Source organism: Nicotiana tomentosiformis, chromosome 8 (genome assembly GCF_000390325.3).
Source record: "Nicotiana tomentosiformis chromosome 8, ASM39032v3, whole genome shotgun sequence".
Lineage (NCBI taxonomy): Eukaryota > Viridiplantae > Streptophyta > Magnoliopsida > Solanales > Solanaceae > Nicotiana > Nicotiana tomentosiformis.
Genome location: NC_090819.1, coordinates 106,846,861 through 106,872,867, shown reverse-complemented (window position 1 = coordinate 106,872,867; position 26,007 = coordinate 106,846,861). Strand labels below are relative to the sequence as shown.

The window sequence follows — 26,007 nt, the reverse complement described above, 5'->3', positions numbered from 1 at the left end:
TGTGTGTTTAGATGGAAGCCAAACGAAGATCCAACTAAACATCTAATGGACTTCGAGGAGATTATGAACACCTTTCAATACAATGGTGTGTCACAAGATGCAATGTATCTAAGGGCATACCCCTTTTCTCTTAAAGATGATGCAAAGCAGTGGCTTCAAAGCTTACCCACGGGATCAATTAGAACATGGGAGGAGATGAGAAGAAAATTCCTTGATAAATATTTCTCCTCAGCTAAGACGGGCAATTTTAGAAGTGAAATCCATAACTTCTTCCAGAAAGAGAATGAAACTATTTTTGAAGCATAGGAGAGGTTTAAGGAGATTGTTAGAAAGTGTCAATATAGCGGAATTGAACTCTGGATGCAACTCTAGAACTTTTGGTATGGATTGACACCGGCCGCACATAGAACATTGAGCAATGCAGCTGGAGGTCCGTTGATGAAGAAGACGCCAGAGGATATAGTTACAATTCTTGATGAGTTATCTGAAGATGCTAATCAGTGGCCCTCTGAGAGTGCTAAAAGAAGAAGATCAACTAGTGTTCACCAAGTTGATGCTAATATATCTGTGCAGGTACAACTTGATACTATGGCTAAAGAAATAAGGAAGCTGGCCTTGGCTGCAATACAGAGTAAGCCTCATGCAGCCTGTGATATATGTGGAAGAGAACACCCTACTCATGAGTGTCAAGCCTCAACTGAGGAAGTGAATGCTGTGGGAAACTACAATTTTAATGCAATGGGTCAGAGGCACCCCAGCTTTTCATGGAGTTCAACTAGGGGTACCACAAATGCATGGAAACAAAATAACTCTAGACCCCAGGGACAAGGTGCTCCAGCATTCCAAAATCAGCAGAGGCAGCAATTTCAGCCTCAACAACCCATTCAGTCTGGCATAGAAAATCTCATGAAGGCTTTCATTCTTAAAACTGATGAGAGGCTTGAAACTCATAGCGCAACTATATAGAAACATGGAGCAGCTATCAAAGAAAAAGTACTGGTTTTTGAAACTTGGAAAGACGGGTCCGGCAGCTAGCCACTCTATTGTCTGAGAGGATTCCAGGAACTCTCCCCGTTGATACTGAGAGAAATACCAAGGAAACAGTGAATGCTGTGACCTTGAGAAGTGAGCAAGTGTTGAAGGATACACCCCAACCCAAAAATATATGATAATTGCAAAAGAAAGTGGAGAGCAGCTGAAAAGTGATGATGACAAGAAGAAGAAAGGCCCAATGAAAACGGAGAAAAAGAATAAGGAAGAAAAATCGAGAAGAGAGGAACCTGAGAAGAGCGAGCATATGCCTGCTTTACCTTTCCCTCAAAAGCTATATAGAGAAAGGTTGGACAAGCAGTTTGGGAGATTTTTGAATGTGCTAAAACAAGTCCATGTAAACTTACCATTTACAGAAGTGCTCTCACAAATGCCTGCTTATGCCAAATTTATGAAGGAGATCCTTACAAAGAAAAGAAAAATAGAGGAGACCTCAGTAGTCAAGCTTATATAGCATTGCAGTGCTATATTGAAAAATAAACTCCCACAAAAGTATGGAGATTCAGAAAGTTTTACTATACCTTGCTCATTAGGGACTATAAATTTTGATAAGTCTTTATGTGATTCTGGTGCATCAATTAACTTAATGCCTCTATCTATTTATAGAAAATTGGAGAAGGATATTGGAGAGATAAGGTCAGTGCCAATATCTTTGCAGCTGGCAGACCAAATGACCTTAATACCCGAAGGGATAGTGGAAGATGTGTTAGTTCGGTTGGATAAGTTCGTATTTTATATAGATTTTATAGTGTTGAATATGGAGGAGAACAAGGAGGTCCCCCTCATCCTAGGAAGACCATTATTAGCGACGGGTAGAGCTATACTAGATATACACGAGAGGAAACTCATGCTTAGAGTGGGCGAGGAGATAATGACTTTTGATATGAATATAGAAAAGGGGGCACAAAAGGAAAAACCAGCTGCGAGTATTGAGTGGAAAGTGAAGGGCTCGAAAGAGAAGGCTACAGTGAGCGAGAAAGATAAGTGTGGGGTGTACCCCAAAAAGCCTGAGAAGAAGTTGTCGGCATGGATGTGCGCATTAGTCTGAAGGCGAGGAATGGAGCCCGACTTCGACTCAGACCCCGACTAGATGTTCAGGGAAGTTTCCTTTACCTTATGCTTTTTAATTGTGTGTCATGGGGATATGCCACAACTTAAAGTGTGTGGTGGGGGATATGTTGTATGTATGTATGTATATTAGTTTTAGTTTTTGTTGTTTTAGTAGTTAGAGATAGAAAAAAACCATAAAAATTGAATTTTTTTTCGATTTTTTCCGACGATGGATATCATTAGATGGGTTTCTTGAGGGATTAAAGTCAAAGGAAAAAATACAAAAAGATTTTCTTTTGTAGGTAGTGTATTAATTTCCCCTTGGTTTTTCTTTGTGCTGCGGTTCTTTTCCAAGGGTTTTTATGTATGTATGTATATTAGTTATAGTTTTTGTTGTTTTAGTAGTTAGAGATAGAAAAAATTGAAACAAAACCATAAAAATTGATTTTTTTTTCAATTTTTCCCGACAATGGATATCATTTGACGGGTTTCTTGAGGGATTAAAGTCGAAGGAAAAAAGACAAAAAGATTTTCTTTTGTAGGTAGTGTATTAATTCCCCCTTAGTTTTTCTTTGTGCCGCGGTTCTTTTCCAAGGGTTTTGTTTGAATCAGGTGTAGTTAGTTTTTATTTTTGTTAGGAGTAGGAAACCTTGTGCTATGGTTTCGATGGAAGGCAATATCTCTTGACTTTATTATTCCTCGAGAATAATGAGTGCTTTAGTTGTGACGCTTAGGCTCAGTTTTTGACTCTTGTATAAGTACCTTAAGTTGTATGATTTTAACGTTGCTTAAATGCTTTGACTAGAGTGTATTGATGAGTTCGATCCTGAGTGGGTTATGTGCCATGTGTGTGTAAGGTTTTGTATTATTCTGTACATTGCATTTGATGTCTAGAACTTGCCCCATGTGTTTGCAAAACGAAATAATAGTTTTATTTGGTCTTGGAAGTGATATAGGCATTTTTTTGTTGAACCAAATATATGTTTACCCACCTAATTGTTATGTATCTTAGTTAACCCCTTTGAGTCTATAATCCTGTTTCTTTGGCAACCACATTACAAGCCCTACCCATTTGTTTGAACTGACAATCTATTTGACCCTTGTACCTCTCGTGAGAACTTAAATTTGTTGTGAACTTTGTAAAAGTTGAAGTGTGGGGTGGTTGGTTTGGCTTTTGAGGGGAACTAATGTAATAAGAAAAAAGGTGTACTGTATTGAAAAGGTAAGAGCCACTTGAATTGAAAGAGAGAAAAAATATTGTATTATTGTGCAAAATATTATTTGATAGTGCTGACTCTTGATGTAATTGTACTTAAAGAAGTAGGGAGCCAATGTATATTGATGTGAAGGTGGAGTTTTGGTTTGACATAAGTGTGGGGTTTTGAATGGCTAATTGTATGTATTAAAAATGCTTAGGGAGATATAGTCACTCTTATATCTAAATATATCTTACCCATCTCGCAGCCTACATTACAACCAAATGAAGTCCTACTTGATCCTTGACTGAATGAGCTCAATTAGTAGAGTAGTACACTACGGGCAAGTCTATGGTATGTCTTTTGTGGCATATGAATGTTGTTACTGAGAGTGAGTGAATTCTTTCTATCTTGAGTTCCTAATTGTTCTTAAATTTCATTGTGTGTGGAACTACTCTCTATTGTTGTGTGAGGGCACTTGATTCATGAAGAAAAGGTAATGTCGTTGACCTCTATGTTAGAGTAAGTGAGCGGGTTATAAATAATGCGTGGTGCTTTTGAGTCAAATTTTGAGACGAGGATGTTACGGTATTGTGCTTAATCTATTTTAAATATTCTTGGTATGATGATGCCACGACCCCAAATTCCCTCTGTAGGATGTCGTGATGGCACCTAGTCTCTAAGACTAGGTAAGCCTATCAATGCGGAATAACAATTGAAATATGAAATAAATAAATCTGCAATTCACATAATTACAACTCCCAAAACCCGGTAGAAATAAGTCACAAGCTTCTAAGAATTTATCCTCAATGTATCTATATATATATATATATATCAGGGTCTAAGGAAAATAAGGAAACAACATAATAATGATAGAAGGGGACTCCGGAGTCTGCGGACGCTGGCAGATATACCTCGAAGTCTCCGTACATAGGTAACTCACTGATGTCTGGACTGGTAGGATGTACCTGGATCTGCATAAAAAGATATGCAGAAGCGTAGTATGAGTACACCACAGTGGTACCCAGTAAGTGTCAAGCCTAACCTCGGTAGAGTAGTGACGAGGTCAGGTCAGACCCTACTGGAATAATAAAAGACAAGGTAAAATGTTTAACAATATAATAAAAATAAAATGACAATGAAAATGAATCAAGTAGTATGTCACCAATTAACTATGCAAAATAATAGCAAGTAATACCTCGTGGAAACAAAACAGAATTAGTTTCAACTTTAAGAAAATCACAACAATAATCAAAGGCAATTGCGGCCATAAATCAATATCAACAAGGGCACTCCCGAGGTATCGCCTCCTAGTCCCAAATCATAAATAAATTCACAATATCTCATTTTCTTATCTCACCGCGGGAGCCTTCACATATAATTTTAAAGAAAACTATTTTTCCTGAAATAGCATCCCACGTTTTAGCCACCCTTATCACACCACATGACTTCTAATAGTTCCCCTACTAGCCACGCGTATCAAGCCACCCTTATCTCACTGCATGCGTTTTAATACCCAGACCTTATACCACCGCATGCGTATCAATATCATAATATATCACAATCTCCATCTCAAGTGCTCAAATATTTCAATTTGCCAAAATAAATAATATCAACAATATTTTCCACAACAGGGAGCTCACACATCAATCACAATGAGTACAAAAATCTCATAAAAATATTCGTGAATAAATAGCTCAACAAAATAATAATTCAAAATTTTTAATACGTTGCTCCATACCAAATTTAAAATATCGAATACATCATATTAATAATATTTGCACAGAATCAAAGAAAACCAAGTTTCAACTAAACAGGTAAAACAATTAGCAGGAAAAGGTCAAGCAAGTTTAATATATAAAAATTAGATCAATGATGAAGAATATACAAGATAAAATAATTTAATTAATTTGAAACAGTGTTCTACAAAAAATTCAAAGACATAATCTTCCACATTTAGCCCGTGTACACACTCGTCACCTCGTGTACACGACTTTCATCACATTACAATTATCACATCAATATCAATCCTAGGGGAAATTTCTCCCACACAAGGTTAAACAAGTCACTTACCCAAATGTTTTTCCTTGAAAATCTATCAAAAAGCGCCTCTCCTCAAGCTCCAATTCGTCAAAAATGGCACAGGGGACGAAGTTCCCTGTTTTATAGATTTGTTCAGGCAACCTTCAGACCTGTCTCGATCCTGGACCTCAATCAAGGCTTTGATCATGGCCCTCGATCATGGCTTTGATCATGGCCCTCGATCCTGACCTTCGATCCTGGGCATCGATCCTGGCTTCTATCATGGCCCTCGATCCTGGCATTCGATCATGGCCCTCGATTCTGGCCTTCGATCATGACCCTCGATCCTGAGCATCGACCTTGGCTTCGATCCTGACCCTCGACCCTGGCCTTCGACCCTGGGCTCGATTTCTTCATTTCCAGCAGAAGAAATTGCAGCACCTTTTTAAGTCCAACTTTTGATCTGTTAACTATTCGAAACTCACCTGAGGCCCTCGGGGCCTGAACTAAGTACACCAACAAGTCCTAAAATATCATACGAACTTATTTGAAACCTCAAATCACATCAAACAATGCTAAAATCACAAATCACACCCAAATTCAAGCTTAATGAAACTTAAGAATTTCCAATTTCTACATTTGATGTCGAAACCTATCAAATCAAGTTCGATTGACCTCTGATTTTGCACACAACTCATAAATGACATAACAGAACTATTAAACTTTTTCAGAACTGGATCCGGCCCCGATATCAAAAAGTCAACTCCCCGGTCAAACTTCCAAACATAAATTCCTATTTTAGCCATTTCAAGCCTAATTTAACTACGAACTTTCAAATACGCATTACACGCCTGTGCAATATTTACAGAGTAATTTTTCTATATCGGCCAGGAGAAGGTGATTTCGTATGGGCCCGACCCTAATTGGTATAAATACATGGGAAAATGTTATTTCCTAGACTTTTGACATACTTTAAACCTAAGGAGGCTAAGGAAGATTTGGAGGAGCAAAAGCACAAGGATTTCATCATTCCGTCCTCACTCAAGACCCGAGTTTGGATTGAATTTATGCTTTCCTATTTTTTAATTATATTTGTGATGAATTGTTCTATATCTATGTAGTAGTTCCCTTTGGGTTTGATGGATTTGGTGTATTGATGATTGTTTGTGGATTATAACTCTAGTTTATGTATTGAATCATTTTTGGATGATTTAACTGTTGCCTCTATATTCACTTGTTCATGTAATCGAGAGAGTCATAACTTGTGGTATCTTTGCATTATAGTGTTGGTTGAGTTCATTAATTCTTATTAGTAATCGAAAGAGGCTAGTTGAATTATTGATTAAATTTAGTTAGGAGGGTAATCGAGAGAGATTCTCCTAAAGACCAATCCACTACACATTCTTGCATATCTTCACGTGCTTAAATTGGTTCATCTTGTGAGGTTAAGACTTAATCGAGAGAGGAGTTTTTGCTAAACATTTGAACTAATAATTGAGTAAATTCGAGATACTCACCTAAATATTAGAAGTGAATTATCTAGAGTTAGATCCCATATATTATCTTGCACATATCCTATCAACCCCAATTTTCTCCCATTGATAACTTCCTTGCTTACCTTTGTTTCGATTGTCATTAGTCAATAGCTTTAGATTCTTAGTTAATTTTAGTTATTCATCATAAAAACCTCGATTGTTAATTCTCCTGGATAGTAATCAAGCTAGAAACTATGAAAATACTGTTTAACTCAAATCCCTGTGGATACGATATTATACTATACTATCTTTGACTAGCGAGCATAATTAAAGTGGTGTTTTGCGCTCGTCAGGACTAGATAGACTGGGACTGGAACGCCAACCAACACCTGAAAATTGCTAAATTTCTCCAAGTGTATGAACAAAACAACAATGCATGAAGTTTATTTTTTCTATTTTCTCCAAACGTACAACCAAGGCAACAATGCTTAAAGTTTACGATGTCGACAAATTCCGCACTTAGAAGCATATTTTTCCAAACATAGGTTATGTTCGACCTTGTTAGAACTAACACCTAATGGCCCTCGTCCATAGTCAAACATAGATTATGTTCGACCTCGTTCGAACTAACATATACTGGCCTTCGGCCATATTTTTGACCTCGTCCGAACTAACACTTACTGGTCCTCAGCCAAAATTAAACACATGATATGTTCGACCTTATTCGAACTAAGTGATTACGGCTAAGGAAATCAAGGCAACCAAGCGACAAAGTCAAAAAACATACAAGTACGAACAACAGGAAGAGAATAAGGTACAAATAACAAAGTTGACATTTCATACTTAGAATATTTTTACAAAGGCTCATAAATATGCCTACAAAATACGCACAAGTTCACAGCAAAAATAAGAAGGAAGAAAAAAAACTACTGGTCACCACCAGGCCCATCAATGCCATCGGCCTGACCATCTGGGTCATCTCCATCTGCGCCCTCGCCATCACCACCGCCCTCAGGGTACGCGTCTTCATACCGGGCGTCCTCTTCAATCTGGTCCACACCCACACCCCTCTCATCGTCATCGGCCTCCGGTGTAACAGGATCATACCTGCAATCGATTCGAGCTTCACGGACCTTGACATGAGCATCTTCAAGGGAGGCCCCAAGAATAGATCCCGCCGCATGCAAATCTCAAAATGCATCCAACTGAGCCTCAACGTGAATCCATTCCTCGTACAAGCCCCAGGGAACGGTTGAGAAATCTGAGGTATGAGAATATGACGGTTGCACAAGCATTTGAGCCTTCTCAACTTCTAAGGCGGCCACCTGGTCCTGAAGAAAGGAGTTGTCTTTCTCCAACTCCCCAATCCTCTCATCGAGCCGCTCCTCTTTAAGTCTTGCCGTCTCCAAATTAATCTCTCGCTCAGAATGGAGTGTCCGGATCACCACCTCGAGGGCCTCCGCTTTCCTTGAAGCCGTCGAACAAGCAGACTCTGCCCTCTCCAACTCGTTTTGCTTCTCAGTAATCTCGCCGTGAAGAACCTGCGCCTGGAGATCGCCATATTGAGCCTCCACAGCCCTGCTAACATCGAGCTCTTTCTCTTTATTTCTTAGCGTCCCCTCAAGGACGTTGCACTTTGATGACCCTCACTAGCTCGTCATCCTTATCCTTCAGTTCATCTAGAAAGGCCTGCAGATTATCGCTCTTACCAAACCGCCTACAAATTTCCCGGTTCTTACCACGGTACTCGCGGTATTTTCGCCGCAACTTCATAAAAATGCCTTATGCCTCGTCTCTCTTCGGATGCTTTCAATTTCCAAGATCACGGTATGGAAAAGAAAGAAAAAGAAAATAGACAGAGTAAGAACGAGGCCTAAACGTTGAACATAACAAACATAAACATGAAGTGTTGAAAAACTTACCCTGAGGGCGAGGCCGGCTATGCTCCTCGATAAGGTAGCATCATTTAGCTCTAGGAGAGTTCGACCCTCCATGTCGGAGCAAAGGGGATCGAGGGAAGGAACCACGTTCTCTGTATCTTTTAATAAATCCTGATCTATGGGGATCGCAATAGTCCGCGTGGACCCTCCAATCTCACCTCCAGCTGGGTAAATCCCTCCTCCATCATCCTTATCTCATCATCATCGAGGTTAGAACCCGCCTCGTAGCCATCCTCGGCAACGCCTTTGCCTCTCCCATCGGCCAGTGAGGAAGCTTCGTTAGCTGGTTGCGAAGTCGATGACCCCTCTTGCCGCAAGTTATCAGAAGCCATATCGGCCGGCCCTTCGGATCCTACCGTCGCAAAGGGAGAAGGTACGCCTTCGACGGCCCCGCTACTATCAGAACATAAAACGCCACCTCGAAGTCATCCTCAAGTACTATAGTCTCCGTCTCACGGATGACAACATCATCCGTTACTGAATCTACGGCCCGGGTGACCCCATCACCAACGTCCACAGATTTTCTCTTACAGGGAACCAAGTTCCCACCGCTTGTCGATGACTCCCCCTCCTCGTCCACAAGACGGTGCAAGGGGGAAGCTGGAAGCTCCGCTGTTGAAATATTCACAGACAGAGAAGAAACTAATGTTGAGGTAGCAGTAGATGGGGCCGATAACCGAGCAGACCTGGCCGCGGATGAGGAAGGAACAAAAGCGGATGATCGAGCAGGCCTAGCCGCAGCCACCGAGGGAATAGACGCCGAAGATGAGGCAACCTTCCTCTTACGAAATGCAGGAGGAGGAGCTCTCGGCCTCCTCGAAGATCCTCGAGCTGGAAAAGAAAAATCAAAGTAAAGTTATCACCACCACCAAGAGTGAACTATAATAAGTAGGCGACCATGAGGCCAAAACAGCAAAAATATCTACAGATAAACTCACCGGCCAAGGAAGGAGCAGGCCCGAACTTCTTAACAAAGCCCGGCCACTCACGAATCCACATGATGTAAGGCAGAACCCGGCCAATCCAGTCAGAAATGTCCCCGACTAAAGGAGGGGGCGTAGTCTTGGTTGCACGAAGATGGGACAAAAGTTCAGAGCCTACGACTAAAATAGACAGGTTAAACGTTTTAACAAAAGAAGAATAGACACTTACAAGTGTAATTCCAAGTCTCGAGGAAGCCATCCGCTTTGGCCACCACGTCTTCGGTTCTAACAAAGAAACAATTATGCCAGAACTGACGACTTGCCTTGTCATCTATCTTCACCACTAAACATTTGCCTCCTTGATGGTGAAGGTTCAACATTGTCCCCCTATAGAAACTAGGGGCGAAGAGATGCATCAGATGCCGGAGGGTGATCTCGATCCCGGCCAACTCCGCAATTTTAGTAAGCATCCTGATGAGCTTGTAGGAATAGTAGCGACAGTATTCCTCCGCCAATGGGCGAAGGGGAAGAGCGTAGATGACCTGGAAGGGGTATGCATAGAAAGCGCAATACCCGGGGCGTTGGATTTGTACCACATCATGCCCTGCTGGGACCCAATCGATGCCGGCAGGAATGTCAAATATTTCCCTAAGCTCCGCTAGATCAGCCTTTTTCATCGCCGACTTAGAGACCTCGGGCTCATCTTCAGGCGCCTTCGAGAAGTCAGACCTAACTTTCTTGCCGCGCGGAATTATTTCCTCTACCGTAGGAAAGTTCTCATCGTCGATGGCGACAAAGACACCATCAGCGTGAGTAGGCATAAGCACCGCCAAAGGGATAGGGTCAGTTCCCACACCAGAACCAGATGATAGATTAGCCATAACTTCGATGAGAGAAAGGATATTCAGGCAAAGATGGATTAGAAACAACAGGAATCACTAAGACCAGGAAAGAAGACACACAGCAATGGAGGAAGGAGAAGAAGGCACAAGGTTTTGATGATAAAAACACGTAAAGAACAAATGAATGTCATCATATCTCTATTTATAAGAATTCGGGCACCAAAACCAAGAGATTATGCTATCATTACCAGCATTAGAATCGAAACGGCAGCCTCAACTGACAGTCACATGGGAAACGACGCAAAGCATCGGAAAAACGCATCATAATGACGCATGATGTCATGACGTCACTCTAGTGCAGAAACGACGTAACCCCAAAAGTTGCGGCTCACGAAAGGCCATGTTGCCAACTCGTCCCAAACTTAACTGCCCGACCCACTCGCCTACTCTTCTCGACCATAACCAACAAAATTCGCTCATCGAGGTCGTACGAGGACGGCCTCAATAAGCGGAGAGACTAACTGTATAGGTCGAAATCTACCGCCGAGCATTTAGGGCGGGGTAATATCAAGGGAAGGGTCGATCGAGGTCGATCAGGAAACGACGAAGCTTGTGATCGAGATCTCAACAATAATTGAGGTCGAGCACTGTAAAAAGAACTGTAACGGCTAGTTTTTAGAATAATATAATAGTGGGAGTATAATAGTTTTTAGAATATTCTGGGCATATGTACTATTAAGTTTTTTTGGGGTGTGTCCCATATAAAGAGGAAAAAGATAGGGAAAAGAGGCTTGTGATATTTACCGGATAAGAACAGACTTATGATAAAGATTCTCTCTCTTGTAAAAGATACAAAGATTACCTTTTTATCAAGATTCTTATTCATATTATTCTACACTTTTCCATCAGATCCGAGAATAGTTCGAGCATTCTAGGATTTATCTGTCACTCATCATTGTGAGGAAGAACAATCATCTAGTTCATTCATCATTGGGTGAATCACTTTTCCTATTTTTTTTAATTTAAATATCATATATTGTTATTTATTGCTAGATACTCCTCCATTATTACTCATACATTTTGAAATATTTAATGTATATTATTGTCAGTCTCGCACTAGATCTGTTCCACATTATATACATGTTATAAAGTTTCATCTAGAGATATTATCATTAACTAGGTTTAATCCATCATTACATAAATACAATAGTTTTAACCAAAAGTTATAATTTTTGGTCAAACAAACCTGATTTTGAATTTGAACCAAACTGTCCATAATTTTCTTTCCAAACTAATTAACATTGGTTAAATAAATGCGCCGTCCTTGTATTGTAAGGTATCACCCAAATAAATAAAACCTTGTTTTGAAAGTTACTACTACCGCACGCCTCTCCCATTCTTCATTTTCTAAAATGTTAAATAAATCTACTCTCTTTCTTTTTTCTTATTTCTTTCCCCTTTTTTTGGTCATTAGGGTACTAAGTTTAAAAATTTAATTTGATTTACGTAATACGTTTAATGATAGAGAAATAAAATATTTAAAAATAATTTAACAATTAATTTGTTAAAAAACACATTACACCAGGTTTTAAAAATAAAAATTTAACTTGGATTATTGAAAAATCAAACAATTTCAAACGTTAAATAGAAAAGATATTGTACAATTGAAGCAAATGGAGTATTACTTTCTAAAAATAGAAATAACTCTAAAAATATTGAATATTATGATCCAGCGGAGCAAGATCCGGCCGGCCGACCGACAACCAGAAATAGAAAGAACCTAAGAGGAAATGAACATGACCCTTTTAACTAATTATTTGACATTTCCAGAAAATTTTGTAACCCTCTTACCAATTTTCCCTCCATTATTTCCGATATTATTGGCATTCTTATTTTCCATGTTTGTCTTAAAAACGTAGCAACTCAGCATTCATATATTTCTAAATTAATAAATTCATTCATTCATTCATACACCTAACAATCCAAACCAAACTATTTAGCCAGTGGGTCAGATTTGAGTTTTTTTAAGAGTCTTCTTTACGTTTTATTACAAGTTGAAAAGCAATTGGCAAACTAAAAAGTTCAGATCTTTGGTTCAATTTTGTGATTCTTGAAAATACCCATTTGGGTTTTGAGTTATTTTTTATTTGTTGTGATGGGTTGGAGATACAAAGCTGGTCTCTTTCTTATTTCAGCTGTTGTTGTTATTTGGGTCACCTCTGCTGAAGTTACCCAGGTAAAATTTTTCTTTCTTTCCTCATTTCTCTTGATATTTTATGTATGTTTTTTTATTGGGGTATACCATAATTTGGTAGCAAGTTATACAAAGTGATAAACTTTGACATTTTTATTAGTCTTCCCATAATATTAGTGCTTATTGTTAGTTTTAACGCCAGCATTGAGGATTTGTATAGCCGATTCCGGCTGGTTTGGGTTTGAGGTGTAGTTGTTGTATCAAGATGTCTTAATGTTTAGATTTGTATATCTCAAATTAGATAGGAACACAGTGCAGAATATGGGATGAAATTATCAGTCAGTTGACTTTTCTGTCAACAGCTTATAATGTGGATGGATGCTAACATATTACCCAGAGGATTAAGAAACTAGAAAATGAACTCCAGCATGTGTATTTGTGACATTTACAGAAAATTTCTTATTATCAGTTTCATTAGGGATTCGGGTTTCAACAGTAGTTTCACCTTTGCAAAAAAAAGTTACAACAGTAGTTTGTTCTATGCTCTGATGATTTTGGACGAATTGCATTGTAGCTAGAGATCTGATAGCACATTTATTGTTTTTGAAGACATAAATAAGAACATCAATTAGGTTTAGGCTTATTTATTATGTTACCCTACAGAAATAAACTTATGCTGTGGGTCATTCGGACATGATTTAGGATACTCTTTTTCTTCTTCTGATGTATTTTCTGATGAAAGAGGATGTGGTGTTCAAGTAGTTGTCATGTGGTTCAAATGAGATGCTTCTCATTACTCATGGCTTAATCTGTTGTATGTTTCATCTCTATTTTTATAACTATGACTATTAGTGATGCTTTACAAGATATCTAAGAGTGTGACAAATATAAAAGGAACGCAAAAAATTAGATGCTTAATTTGAATTACTCATCTGTGAGCCTTGAAGCGTTGACTTCATCCTATTTATCCGCCCCAGAAAAAAGCATTAACTTTATCCTTAATGCCTTGAAAGCTATGTTCTCATAAGCTCCAGTGCTGGGCAAATTCTCATTAGCCTATTGCCAGAACTTTCACTGTACCTCACATGTTTGCCTAGGTGTCTCTACTCCTGAGCCCAAGTGTTTTTATGTTTTTAAACACACATTAATGAGGTTGCACAAGAAAAAGATACTCCCTAGTGCAGATCTTATTGCCCATTTTGCTTCTCAAAGGTCAAATTTATATTAGGAAGAGTCGTGGATTAATTTGCGTTTTGTAAACAAAAGTACATCTTTCATGTCCGTGCCCGGATAACTATGGTAAAAGATGCACCATGTACTATAGATGATAAGTTCAGTATTTCCTAAGGCCTTTGTAATTCTCATTACTACTTTGACAAAGAATATTCTTGAATTACTGAATTTAAATTTGCACGGGTGGACATGTTGCAACCTGATGAACTGAAACATTTTTATTGTGTATGTACCGTGCCAGGGCATTTTCTCAGAATATAAGCAGCCATTTGCAATCACATACCTTGGAGCTTCTTTGCTGGTAATTTATCTCCCTGTAGCATTTCTTAAGGATTGGATATGCGATTTGCTGAAGAGACGCCGTAGTAGAGCTGATAAAATTTCTGAGACTGGCAATGAATCATATATGAGACATAGTAGTTCTCCTTTAAAGCATACAGTACAGAAGGTCTTCGAGATAGAAATCTTGAAATCATTTGATAGGAAAGATAGTGAAGAAAATCTTTCTGCCGAGGAAGAAGGAAAACCTTTAGTTGCTAGATGCAATGGTAATTCCGATGATTTAAAGAATGGAAAAGAAATAACCACCTGGCAAATTGCTCGTTATGGATTCTATCTTGCTCCTCTCTGGTTTATTACTGAGGTACTATGTCAACTTTAGTTATGCTTGTACTTTGTTACCTTGCCCAAGGGAAATTCTCCCAGGTGAATAGGAAAGGACAAAGAGAGAGAAGGAAAACCTGCTTTGGAAGAAAAGTCTATGGTCTGAGTTTGTTTGAGCTTATTTGTGTCTTTTGTCTTTTCTGCAGTACCTGTCGAATGCAGCACTTGAGCATACTAGTGTTGCAAGCACAACAGTACTATCTTCTACGTCGGGATTATTCACTCTTTTTGTTGGTGTATTACTGGGTGAAGACTCATTAAATATGGCGAAGGTAGTTGCAGTCTTTGTTAGCATGTCTGGCGTTGTGATGACAACTCTTGGAAAAACATGGGCGACTGATGAATCTAAGTTGGATTCTTCCTCGTAAGGCATTCCTGCACTTCACAGAAGCTGCTTTCTATGTATTTCTGATGCACCTAGGTTTTATCGATTTCAGAATAGGTCTCTTAGTTGCTGGTTGAAGTTATGTTTGGTGTAAAGAGTCATAATTGGGTTTCTTTTGACGTGCGGTTCCTTATTATATGAATAATTTATGTATTTTACTTGTCTTGCTGCATTTGTTTTGCTCTGTGATTCTTTACTGGCTAATATGTGACACTGAAATTTCCAGTTTTAGGTGGAAAAATTAGGTTCAATGATTCAATTACAAAGAAGAATAGAAAGAAGTAGGTCTGCTGTAATTGGTCATAGACGAACTGATAAATGGATATGTGAGGTTAGAAAATAGCTCATATTCCTGACATCACATTCTTGTGAACCATGAATTTCAGCTCTTTATTGACTTTTACCTGTTTCGCTAACTGTACTAACAGTAATAATGTCAAGGTTTCTTGTACTTTGGGCTTTCATAGTGCAAACTCCTATGTTAGTTAGTACCTGCGAATCCTGCTGCAGCATATCTAGTCTCCAATTTTGTGGCAACTGCGCATGTATTTTTGGCAAAACAAGTCAAATAGCATTATAGGTGGGTTGATTTAGCAATTATGACAGTTCAGAAAAGTAAGAAAGAAAGGAATGGGTACTCTGGAACTCCTTGGTTGAGGTAGGTAGTGTCACCAAAGAGTATACTGGAAAAAAAGCAGGTCGACGATGGCTTAGAGTGGGGAAAGGGGTAACACAGTGGAGGCGTTGGAGACAGAGGTATTATTCGGGCAAGAGATCGGCTGCAAGTCGGTGGTAATGTTATAGTCTGCAAGTCCGCAACAGGGCTAGAGGGAGGAGGGGAAGGGAGTTTCCACCCTCTTTGGCTGGGAAAGGGGAAGATGAAGCTGCAATAGTTGGATGAGACAAGGATGGTGCTATCGTGAGATGTGAGCGGCTCGAGAGGAAGAGGTGGAAGTGTTGCTGGTGATCTTGGTGTGTGTGTGTGTGTGTTGTCTAGGGAGTCAGGAAATAGAGAGGTTTGGGGGCATAGGGCAGATATCAAGCAGGGCCAACTGAAATAGCAGCTAAGCCGGCAAATGTGAGATGGAGGGAGCGGGCGCTGGGGGATAACTTCTGTTTCTAATGTATTTTTACTTGCTGATGGTGCATCATTATTTTCTTCTCTTTAATGATTGTATTTCCTTTTTCGCTTTCCCAAGCTTCTTTGATTTCTTTTTCAGTCTCTTCTTTTTCCGAACTTTCTTTTGAATTTGGCATAGTAGGCAAATAAACACATTAATTTGCACGGAATTCTGTTCCTGGCACCCAACTCCATGGGTCCTAAACTAGACACCTTAATTTGTACAGAAGTGTTTTAAGCCTCTAACCTCGCGCATTCTTCAATTGCACTAATCATGACAACACGTCATTATCCATGTCAGCCATATCTACGTTGCCTTATCCAATTCTTGTTTTTCTTTCTTTGGGTATTAATAGAGGTAGCCGGAAAAAGATCACGGCCTCACCTGTGAAAATTCACGGCCAGCCATCAAACTTCACATTGACACCACTTCTCACTACTCCATTCCTCTTTTCTTTCCGTTACATCATCATTTATACCATTGTTCAACCTTCTTCACCTTCAATCTACCACCTGAAAGGCCCAAAGATAACCTCGTGGGCAACTTTCTTTGGTCAAATTCCTTTCCAGTTCAAGAGCCTGGAAATATATCATCTTTGAATAGCCATGTCCATCCTAAGCTACCAGATTATGATGAAATAGCAGCTAAGAAAATTGTTCTCAAGAAAGAGAAACTGCAAAAGAAATGCTAGCAGAAACCAGTCACTATACTGTAACAAATTCATCTTCACCCCTGTATCAGACAACGAACGAGTCAGCCTAGTTCTGCATGCCTTACTTTAACAGGGTGCTTAGAGTTTCTAAGTAGTGGCAAGCACAAATATATATATGTTTATCCTTGTTGTAAAGAAACTTGAGACGTCAATCTTTTTATCCTTTAATGTCCGATCACGACATTAAAGATAAAACTGCATCTTCTTTGTGATTTAAAAATTTGGATTTTCGTCTGAGAACTAAATTTTCTGTTGTTTTCATCAGTGTTCCTCTCAATTGTGTTTCAGGGTGTTGACTGATAGTTAAACTTTTTGTTTCTTTTAAAGAAGTGGCGAACGTTCTCTCCTCGGGGATCTCTTTGGCCTTCTATCAGCTATGTCTTATGGGCTGTTCACTGGTTAGGCTTCTTCTGGATTAAGTCTTGATACCGAAGTGTTAGTTATATAATATGACAGATGAATAATGTTTTCTCTTAATGATCTGCAGTTCTTCTTAAAAAGTTTGCTGGTGAGGAAGGAAAAGGAGTAGATATGCAAAAATTGTTCGGGTACATAGGGTTGTGTACCCTTGTGACCATGTGGTGGCTTGGTAAGATTTGATTCTTTTGCACTAATGTTTAGTTGTTGCTGATATGTAGAGTTATATAACAAGCAGTCTCCTCATTTTGCTCTTTGGCATGCTCTGTGAGCAAGTCTTCTGAAATAGTTCTTTCTCCAAGTTTCCAAGTTCAGGTTTGAGGTTGAGAGTAAAACATATTTAAGCTTGTAAAGTAGAAATGTTGCAATATGATGAGACTCCCGTATAGTTTGTCTGTGATCCTATGAAAATCTGATAAAGACAGCTATGATTTAAGCCGTTTTATTATCAGATAAGTCATGTTTAGATAGGCTATAATATAGGACAACGACTTACTGGCTGTATTTTCTCATACTCAAATTGTAATCTTCTGCTACAGTATGTCTATATATCACTTTGGGCAGGTAAATCTAGACAAATGCAAGTTGTGAAGTTACATCGATTTTCTGATTACTTTTGTAGTTGGTTGATCAATTTAACTCCAAAGCTATTGAATTTATTAGACCATACGTAAGTTGATGAAATTGTAGTCAGACACTTCCTTTAACGTCTTGATTTTGCAATTTAAATGGTGACTAGTTGTAGTGGACTTGACTTAGTGTATGATGCTGGATACTGTTCCTTTCCATTACTTGCATGTGTTGTCAACAATTTTTTCTTTGTGGAAAATGATTAAGAGAATGGGCTAGCCGGTATAGTACTTCACAAAGTTTTAAATGTGAGCGATGTTGGTCAATTTTGATTCAAATTCTGGTGACCTTTTACTTGCTATTTGTGACTGGGGGCTCACCAATCCTATTTACACATTTGATGTTTGGGTAAATTTTGTGAATCCCAGGCTTCTGTATCATCTATACAAGATGACAGGATATGATTCATTATTAATGTTTACACGTAAATATGGTTTAATAGGATAGTATAACCCACTGTTGTGAAGAGCGTGAAGCGAGAAAAAGCGACAACCCCCATTTTGCTTAAAGCGAGAAGCGAAGCGCTCGCTTTTTTGAAGTGAAGCGGAATTTTAAAAAAAAATTAAAATAAATACTGCATAGACAACACATGTAATTGTAAGCAAATGTTCAATACTTCAATGTAAAAACTAAATAGTAGCATCAATTAAAGCACAAAATGAGCATCCTATTCTTCTACAAGATTGTCAAATTCTTGTATTCCGCTATCATTATTATATTGCTCGTCATCTTCTTCAACTTCTTCTTCATCAACTAGGGACAAAGTAGCTGCCTCTTTTCTCTTCCTCTGTGAACTTGAAGTTGAGGTACTCCCCCTCAAACTGTAAATCCTCTCCCCAAATCCACGCGCCTCCGCAACATCACTCCAAGTGAAATCAGAAGTGTCCTCAAATACTTCTTCATCTGCATGATCTTCCGGGACTCCAGTTAGCTATTCATTAGCATCATCGATGTTGTCCAAACTAATTGGATCAATTACATTGCGAGCGTTGTAACGACGCCTCAATGTTCTATTGTACTTAATGAATACTAGATCATTGAGACACTTCAAGGTTTGTTTGTTCCTCTTTTTGGTATGAATCTGCAAATAATAAGTAATTAGTAAGATTAGGACAATTGAGATATAATTTAATTATCTCAATATACTAAATCTTTCTTCTTAGTTCTTACATGTTCAAACACGCTCCAATTCCTTTTACACTCGGATGAGCTACATGTTAGACTTAGAACCTTGATGGCAAACTTTTGTAAATCTGGAGTGGAATGGCCATATTGCTTTCACCATTCAACTGTAGAAGTAGAATAACAACAACAACAACAACAACCCAGTATAATCCCACTAGTGGGGTCTGGGGAGGGTAGTGTGTACGCAGACCTTACCCCTACCCTGGGGTAGAGAGGCTGTTTCCGATAGACCCTCGGCATCTTTCCCTCCAAGAACTCTCCACCTTGCTCTTGGGGTGACTCGAACTCACAACCTCTTGGTTGGAAGTGGAGGGTGCTTACCACTAAAGCAACCCATAAACACTCGCTCACCTGGTGACTTCGTCTTCCTTTGTCTAATCGCCATGTTTTTTCCAAAAAGTTGCTCAGCATTCCTATAAATACTAAATTGCTATGTTATTTTATCTTGCACGGATTCTTCAGGTATCAACTTCTCAATACATTCATAGTATCCATTCCACAAAGGTTCATCTCCTAGAATCCTCTCTTCATTGTCATAAAACAGTTCCGGGTTCAAAACAAGTCTAGCTGCATGCAAAGGGCTATTAAGCTTACTATCCCACCTTTTATCTATGATCTCAAAGACTCTTTTGTATTTTCTTTGATCACTAAACGAGACTTGAATAGCCTCCTTTGCCCTATCCATTGCTTCGTACAGGTAGCCCATTGGTGGCCTTTGCTCCCCATCCACCAAACGAAGCACTTTAACTAAAGGACCACCAATCTTCAATGCATGAACCACATTGTTCCAGAATGAAGGAGAAAGTATAATATTTGCAGATTCTCTCCCTCAGCTTCTCTTCTATAGGCACTGCAGTGTACTCATCTGAAACAAATAACTTCTTCAAATTGCTTTTTTGCTCATACATCCTATGCAAAGTCAAGAAAGCAGTAGCAAATCTTGTCTTTGCAAGTTTCACCAAGCTTCTTTGTTTAGTGAATCTCTTCATCATATTCAATAACAAAGGCCTTTGAACAATATAGGAATGCACTCTAATTATCTGATTAAAGACTGAACTGAAGGGTCTTTCCTTGAAAATGTCACCGAAGATCAAATTAATGGAATGTGCTGCACACGGAGTCCAATAAATATGCGGGTACCCAGCAGACATCAAATTACCAGCTTTAACATTTTCACTGGCGTTGTCCGTGACAACTTGAACAACATTTTCTGCTCCAATAGAGTTTATTGTACTCTTGAACAAGGAGTACATTTTGGTTCAATCAGTCGAAGAGTCGCTTGCATCAACGGACTCAAGAAACCGGCTTCCCTTAGGAGAATTCACCAAGATATTAATGATCATTTTTTCATTTCTCGCCGTCCACTTATCCATCATAATGGAATAACCAAACCTTGTTCCATTCTACTTTGTGCTCCTCCACGATTTTGTTCACCTTTGCCACCTCTCTTTTTAGATATGGCCCTCTAACTTCATGATAAGTTGGAGGCTTCATTCCTGGACCATATTGGCCTACGACCTCAATAAAAGCAGAAAAAGTGTCAGTATAATTAACAGAATTAAAAGGAAGACTTACATCATACATCCATCGCGCAAACATTGTAACTGCACGATCCCTCAAAATCGCTTTGGTATCAATTTGAGGATTACCACTTTTTCCTTCCTTATCTCCAGATTTTTGCGGGAAGTAACAATCCATAGGACCTTTGGTCTTGCCAGTAGATCCACAACTAGAAGACATTGGTTGCATCCTTCCCCGCTTTTGTGATTTTGGTGGAAGCGACGAAGCATCGTCACCTTCTTCTGTTTCATCATCGTCATCAAGATTATACAGTTGTTGTTCATGAATCATTTGAGTCTTTAACTCTTTTTTTTTTTTTTTTGAAGGAATGCTTTCAAATCTTCCTTCACATGCGACGGAACTTTAGGACAAGATGCGACATTTGGATCACCACCGATTAGATGCGCTTTTTGACGATAGATTCCCCCATTTGAAATCTTGTCACAAAAAAGACATCTAATTGCCATCTTGTTGGTCTCGCAAACTCTTTCAGAGTAAGCCCAAGCCGGGTCTTTCCTTTCTTCTTTTGACGCCATTAAAAGAATAACTACATAACACATAAGAAAGGCAATAAGAACTAGAATAAAGGATATAAAAAATTAGAGGAATTCTCTGTTAAAAACTGGAAAAATTGGGCAGTAATTTTCTGGAAAAAATTCGCCAGTATTTCGCCACTTTTTGGACGTTTAGAAAGAAAAAGAAAAAGAAGAAGAAGAAGAATGAAAATCAGAAGTTCAGAACATACCTGTTGACTAAGTTGCTCGGACACGGGTGCAAGTGTCCGACACGGGTGCAGATCTAAAGGTCGGACCTTCGAGATGTAAATTCTAAGATTCGGTGACACGGATCCTAGTACGGATACGAGTGCGGGGATCCAGCTAAAAATAATTCAAAAAAATAAAAATATAAAAATATATCTAAATTATGAGAAATTTTGTGGAATACTTATGTATAGCTTGTAAAGTGTGGATTTCTTTTTTATTCTCAACTTGTAGATAAGTAAAGGATTGATTTCCTAGATAGGTATGCTATTTTCTTCAAATTTACCCTAGTTTTGGTTTTGATTTCAAGAATCAAATTGTATCTCATCTCGAATTTTCCCGTCCGTCGCGGTCAAAGTATCCAAAATTGTTTGACGAAATCCGGTACGGATCCCATACCCACACCCATACTAGTGTCTTGTCGACACGGGTACGGCACCTAAACTGCCGTGTCAGAGCAACTTAGCCTGTTGAAGTCTTGAAGTCTTGAACTTGAAGTTGAAGAAGAAGAAGAAGAACCCTAGTCGCTGTTGTTGAAGAAGTCCAGACCAATGTTTAATCCAAAAACTCGTTTTTAATAAAATAGGGTTGGGTATTTTAAAACAGAGAAGCGGACGCTTCTTCGCTTCGCTTCGCTTTCCCCGCTTCTCGCTTTTTACAGAGAAGCGGTCGCTTTTACTGACCTGAGTCGCTTCACCTTGCTGAAGCGCTGCCCTTCACGCTTCGCCTCGCTTCTCGCTTAAAGCGAGGAAGCGGGCGCTTTTTTAAACACTGGTATAACCTGGGCCTCACTTTTCCAATTGCCAGTATCAGGTAGGACTATGTGGTCACAAAAAAGGGTAGGGATTCACTGAAATGGATTTAATACTCTCGTTTACATCTCTTGTTTGTTGATGTCCTTCACTTTGAAATTAGTTCTTTAACAAAATATGTCAGTTACAGATTAGAGTGCATAAGAATGCAACTAAGGATTATCTTAATGTCTTTAAAGTTGCTCTTTTTCTGAGTCTGCTTCTTGCTAAGAAAAGTATGTTATATAACAGTCGGATGGGAGATTCAAAATTGGAAGAGTAGATGTTTTGAAGTCTGATAACATGTAAGATCAATGAACTGATAGATAGTTTTCCCACTGCATTCATAAAAAAGCAATGCAATTATGCATTTATGCATCTTCTTAATATCTAATTAGAGAAAGCTAGTGGACAAGTTGGTTCATTTTAAATTTATTCACTATTTCAAAATCAAGATAATTCACTCAACATTATTTTTGTGTATTATTTGACTGATGTCTTTAAAATCTAATTTATGATGTGAATTCATCTTCTTTTTTTCAGTCTGGCCGTTGACAGCCCTAGGTATTGAACCCAAGTTCACAATACCTCATTCTGCTAAATTGGACGAAGTTGTTTTGGCCAATGGACTCGTAGGAAGTGTTCTCTCGGATTACTTTTGGTATGAAAGATCAAGTTATCCACCACTAGTACATACTCTCTTAACCTCTGCTTTGTCAAGTTTACCCATAACTTGCTTTTTTGTTCTTAGGGCACTGTGTGTTGTTTGGACAACTCCATTAGTTGCAACCCTAGGCATGTCTCTCACAATTCCACTTGCGATGGTGGCTGACATGGTGATTCATGGACGTCATTATTCTGCTATTTACATTCTTGGCTCAGCACAGGTAACAATCTATTAATGCAGACAATAAAACTTGATTTTAACACTAATGTTGCAATTTACAGCATGTTCCATTAAATGAATATGCTGTACTGTCAAACAGAAGCTGAGACCATGAGAATTGAGGAATATGAATTGCATTAATCTGATATTAATTAATTAAAAAACAAGGACATTTTAGGGCTCTAGAAATGATAAGAGAAAGATAATGTCATATTTAAATCTATTTTGCATTTTAAAATGCATCGGTGAATTGGTTGGAGTCTTTCTCAGCATAAGTCACATTTGCTAGAATCTTATGACTGGAACGTGGTCCGTTTGGTACATTTATTAAGTCCTCAAATTGCAAATCTGGTCGCAGAATGAGGCGTTGTGTCTATTTACTTAAACTTCGAGCTGAGGTTCTTTTCTGTCCCTCACCTCTTAAGTTAACCAGTGTAGTGTAGCTGGAATAGTCTCACCCTCACCTCTTAAGTTAACCAGTGTGGTTTAGCTGGAATAGTTTCATCTTGTTGTACTATTGAAAAGCCGAGAGTTATACCTGTTAAAGTTGAGTATTCCATATTCTGACCAAGAAAATGGAGCAGAAAAAAAAAATCCCATATTGTAGGTGGAGTCTTTCCTTTATGATTAGTCCAACTCTTTTTGTTTGGAGTGCTCAAATGCTTACCTTTTGGCTCATTTTCTAGTTTTAAGGAGGCATTGCTAAATGCTAATCAATTGATCCACAGGCAAAATATGATATGGCTTGGCTTATGCATCTTTTTTTGCAGGTATTTGCAGGATTTGTAATAGCTAATATATCAGACTGGATTTCAAAACTTATGGGACTATAACATTTGGTGGAATTTCCCTAGCTCAATACAGAGATCGCTACATCTTTTATTAGTACCACTTCCTGCTTCATTGTTCAAGAAAAGGTGGATTTATCGGACAGTTGAATATAGGCGTTCATTGATATGTGCTGATATATGCCTATGGCATATGAAAAGAGGCAAAAAGATGGCCACTATACTACTATTGTGTGACTGCAAAAATTGAATAACAATGTATTCATTGTTGTCCCCCATCTTAAGCTTTTGATCTCCAAATGTTTTTTTCCCCTTTGATTCTTTTGATAATTCTTTCTCAAAGTTGTCATTTTTAAATCCGATGTAAATATTGAGTGGTATGATTATGTTTGTTCAATTCATCTCCCAACAGTCGGCTTATATAATATGTAATTTTATGCACATTTTCCACGGTCAAAAGGCTTGTTTTTTTAAACCGGTCTCTTTCTTTCTATCTATAAACAAGAATTAGACTGTTTACCTGTTCTCAATATTGTTCTTTAGGTTTGGGGTTGATTGTTTTGTCCTTAAACATATAACTTTATTTTGTCCTTACATAATCCTAAAATATATACTGTCCTGAACAAAAATACCTTTTGTCCAGTCTAACATAACCTTAATAGATTTAATTAAAAATGTCAATAAAAGTTAAAGAGTAGTCACTAGTTTACGTGTAGTTTCTAAAGTTCGAGTGTTTGGCCAATGGCCATTTATATATTTGTTTATCACTCTATCAGATCGATGTAGGCCTGTAACTTTGCCAAATCGAAGAACCTTTGATCTTTACCCAACTTATTAGAATTTCCACGGTCAAAAGTTAGTACTTGAATTGTAAAGTTGAATGAGCTACTGATATACTCCCTCCGTTTATGTGAACTCATTTGAATGAGCACGGAGTTTAAGAAAAGAGAAACTTTTGAACTTGTAATGTAAAATTAGGCACATTTTGTGTGACTATAAATCATTACATAAAGGTAAATTATTTCTAAATAGGGAAAGAGATCATTCTTTTTGGTACGAACTAAAAAAAATTAGGTTCACATAAATTGTACTGGAATTGTAAAAAGAAAAAGCTCTGTGTGAGCACTCTAGGCCATTGGAGAACATAAAAGAAAAACTTTGTGCGAAGAATTGGGAAGGGGCCGCGCTAATGCATGCCCCCACTATTATGACGTATGCTCGACCACTTGGACCAACCTTAGACGGACACCCCTCCAAAGTGCAATGGAAGTCACCGGCTCATTGACCTTGTCCAGGTAAGTATATTTCCACGAAGCTCAAGGTCAACCTCGTCCTTGTGTTTTTATATTCCTTCGGCTCCTCGTTCTCCTATGTGTCAACGACGAGGGAGAGTTATTCCGTTATCATAAAAGTAAAATGTCACTCGGAAAATTTTATATTTTTCACTCACGAACTCTAGTATGAGTAAATTATGTAATCCATCTTCAACAAAAAAAAATCAAATGTCTGATTCTAGGGGCGTATGTAGTGTATTAATAATGGGTTCAGTTGAACTATAACTTTCGACGCGGAATAAAAATTTATATGTAAAAATTCGTTACAATTGTAAAAGTAGTAAATATGAACCCATAAATTTAAAAATATAATGGATTCAATGCTAAAAATCTTAAAAGATGAACCCATAGAGTTTAAATTCCGGATCCGTCTATGTCCACATTGTATTAAGGGTGTTTAGCAAAAACATATCATTACTGCAAAATTCTTTATGAAGTTTAAAATTTTGAAAACCCCTTATAACAACGAATTGGATGCGTTTAAATCAACTATCACATGGATAGGGGTGTTGACAGAAAATCGAAAAATCAAACCAAATCGAAAACCAACTCAAATCAAAGACAAAAATCGATATCTTTTTGTTTGATTTGGTTTTGGTTTTTAATTTTAACAACCTACAAAATTTGTTTTAGTTTTGGTTTTAAATAAAAAATAATCGGAAAAAACAAACCAAACCGACAATATATCTATATCTATCTATCTATCTATTTATATTATTATAAAAGTATGAATATAATATTGGTTTACAAAAATAACCTTATAATATTAAGTATAATAACTCACAATAAAAGGACAGAACCGGAATTCTAGACATTAACCTTGTAATACTATTAGTTTTACGACATAAT

At 38.2% G+C, this 26,007-nt stretch overlaps 1 protein-coding gene, 1 long non-coding RNA gene and 1 other non-coding gene across 3 annotated transcripts; 1 reads left to right on the top strand and 2 right to left on the bottom strand.

The window, feature by feature from the left end:
* Window positions 1-243: 243 nt before the first annotated feature.
* On the bottom strand, window positions 244-350 carry LOC117277980 (small nucleolar RNA R71). The gene has a single exon (XR_004508295.1). It is a non-coding gene; the product is annotated as a small nucleolar RNA R71 (small nucleolar RNA).
* Window positions 351-12,248: 11,898 nt separating this feature from the next.
* LOC104120093 (thiamine-repressible mitochondrial transport protein THI74) lies at window positions 12,249-24,299 on the top strand. The gene is made up of 8 exons (XM_009631783.4): window positions 12,249-12,734; window positions 14,167-14,568; window positions 14,735-14,952; window positions 17,134-17,204; window positions 17,294-17,395; window positions 22,694-22,811; window positions 22,902-23,037; window positions 23,807-24,299. The coding sequence occupies exons 1-8, from the start codon at window positions 12,654-12,656 to the stop codon at window positions 23,867-23,869; spliced, it is 1,191 nt and encodes a 396-aa protein (XP_009630078.1). The 5' UTR covers window positions 12,249-12,653; the 3' UTR covers window positions 23,870-24,299.
* LOC138896932 (uncharacterized) lies at window positions 18,797-19,457 on the bottom strand. Its single transcript, XR_011410543.1, has 3 exons — window positions 19,390-19,457; window positions 19,024-19,142; window positions 18,797-18,934 (listed from the first exon to the last, which is right to left on the bottom strand). It is a non-coding gene; the product is annotated as an uncharacterized lncRNA (long non-coding RNA).
* Window positions 24,300-26,007: the final 1,708 nt, after the last annotated feature.

Coding starts and splice junctions, on each gene's coding strand:
- LOC104120093 (XM_009631783.4), top strand. CDS start 12,654: ATGGGTTGGAGATACAAAGCTGGTCTCTTTCTTATTTCAGCTGTTGTT. Junction 12,735..14,166: donor CCTCTGCTGAAGTTACCCAG/GTAAAATTTTTC, acceptor GTACCGTGCCAG/GGCATTTTCTCAGAATATAA. Junction 17,205..17,293: donor GTCTTATGGGCTGTTCACTG/GTTAGGCTTCTT, acceptor AATGATCTGCAG/TTCTTCTTAAAAAGTTTGCT.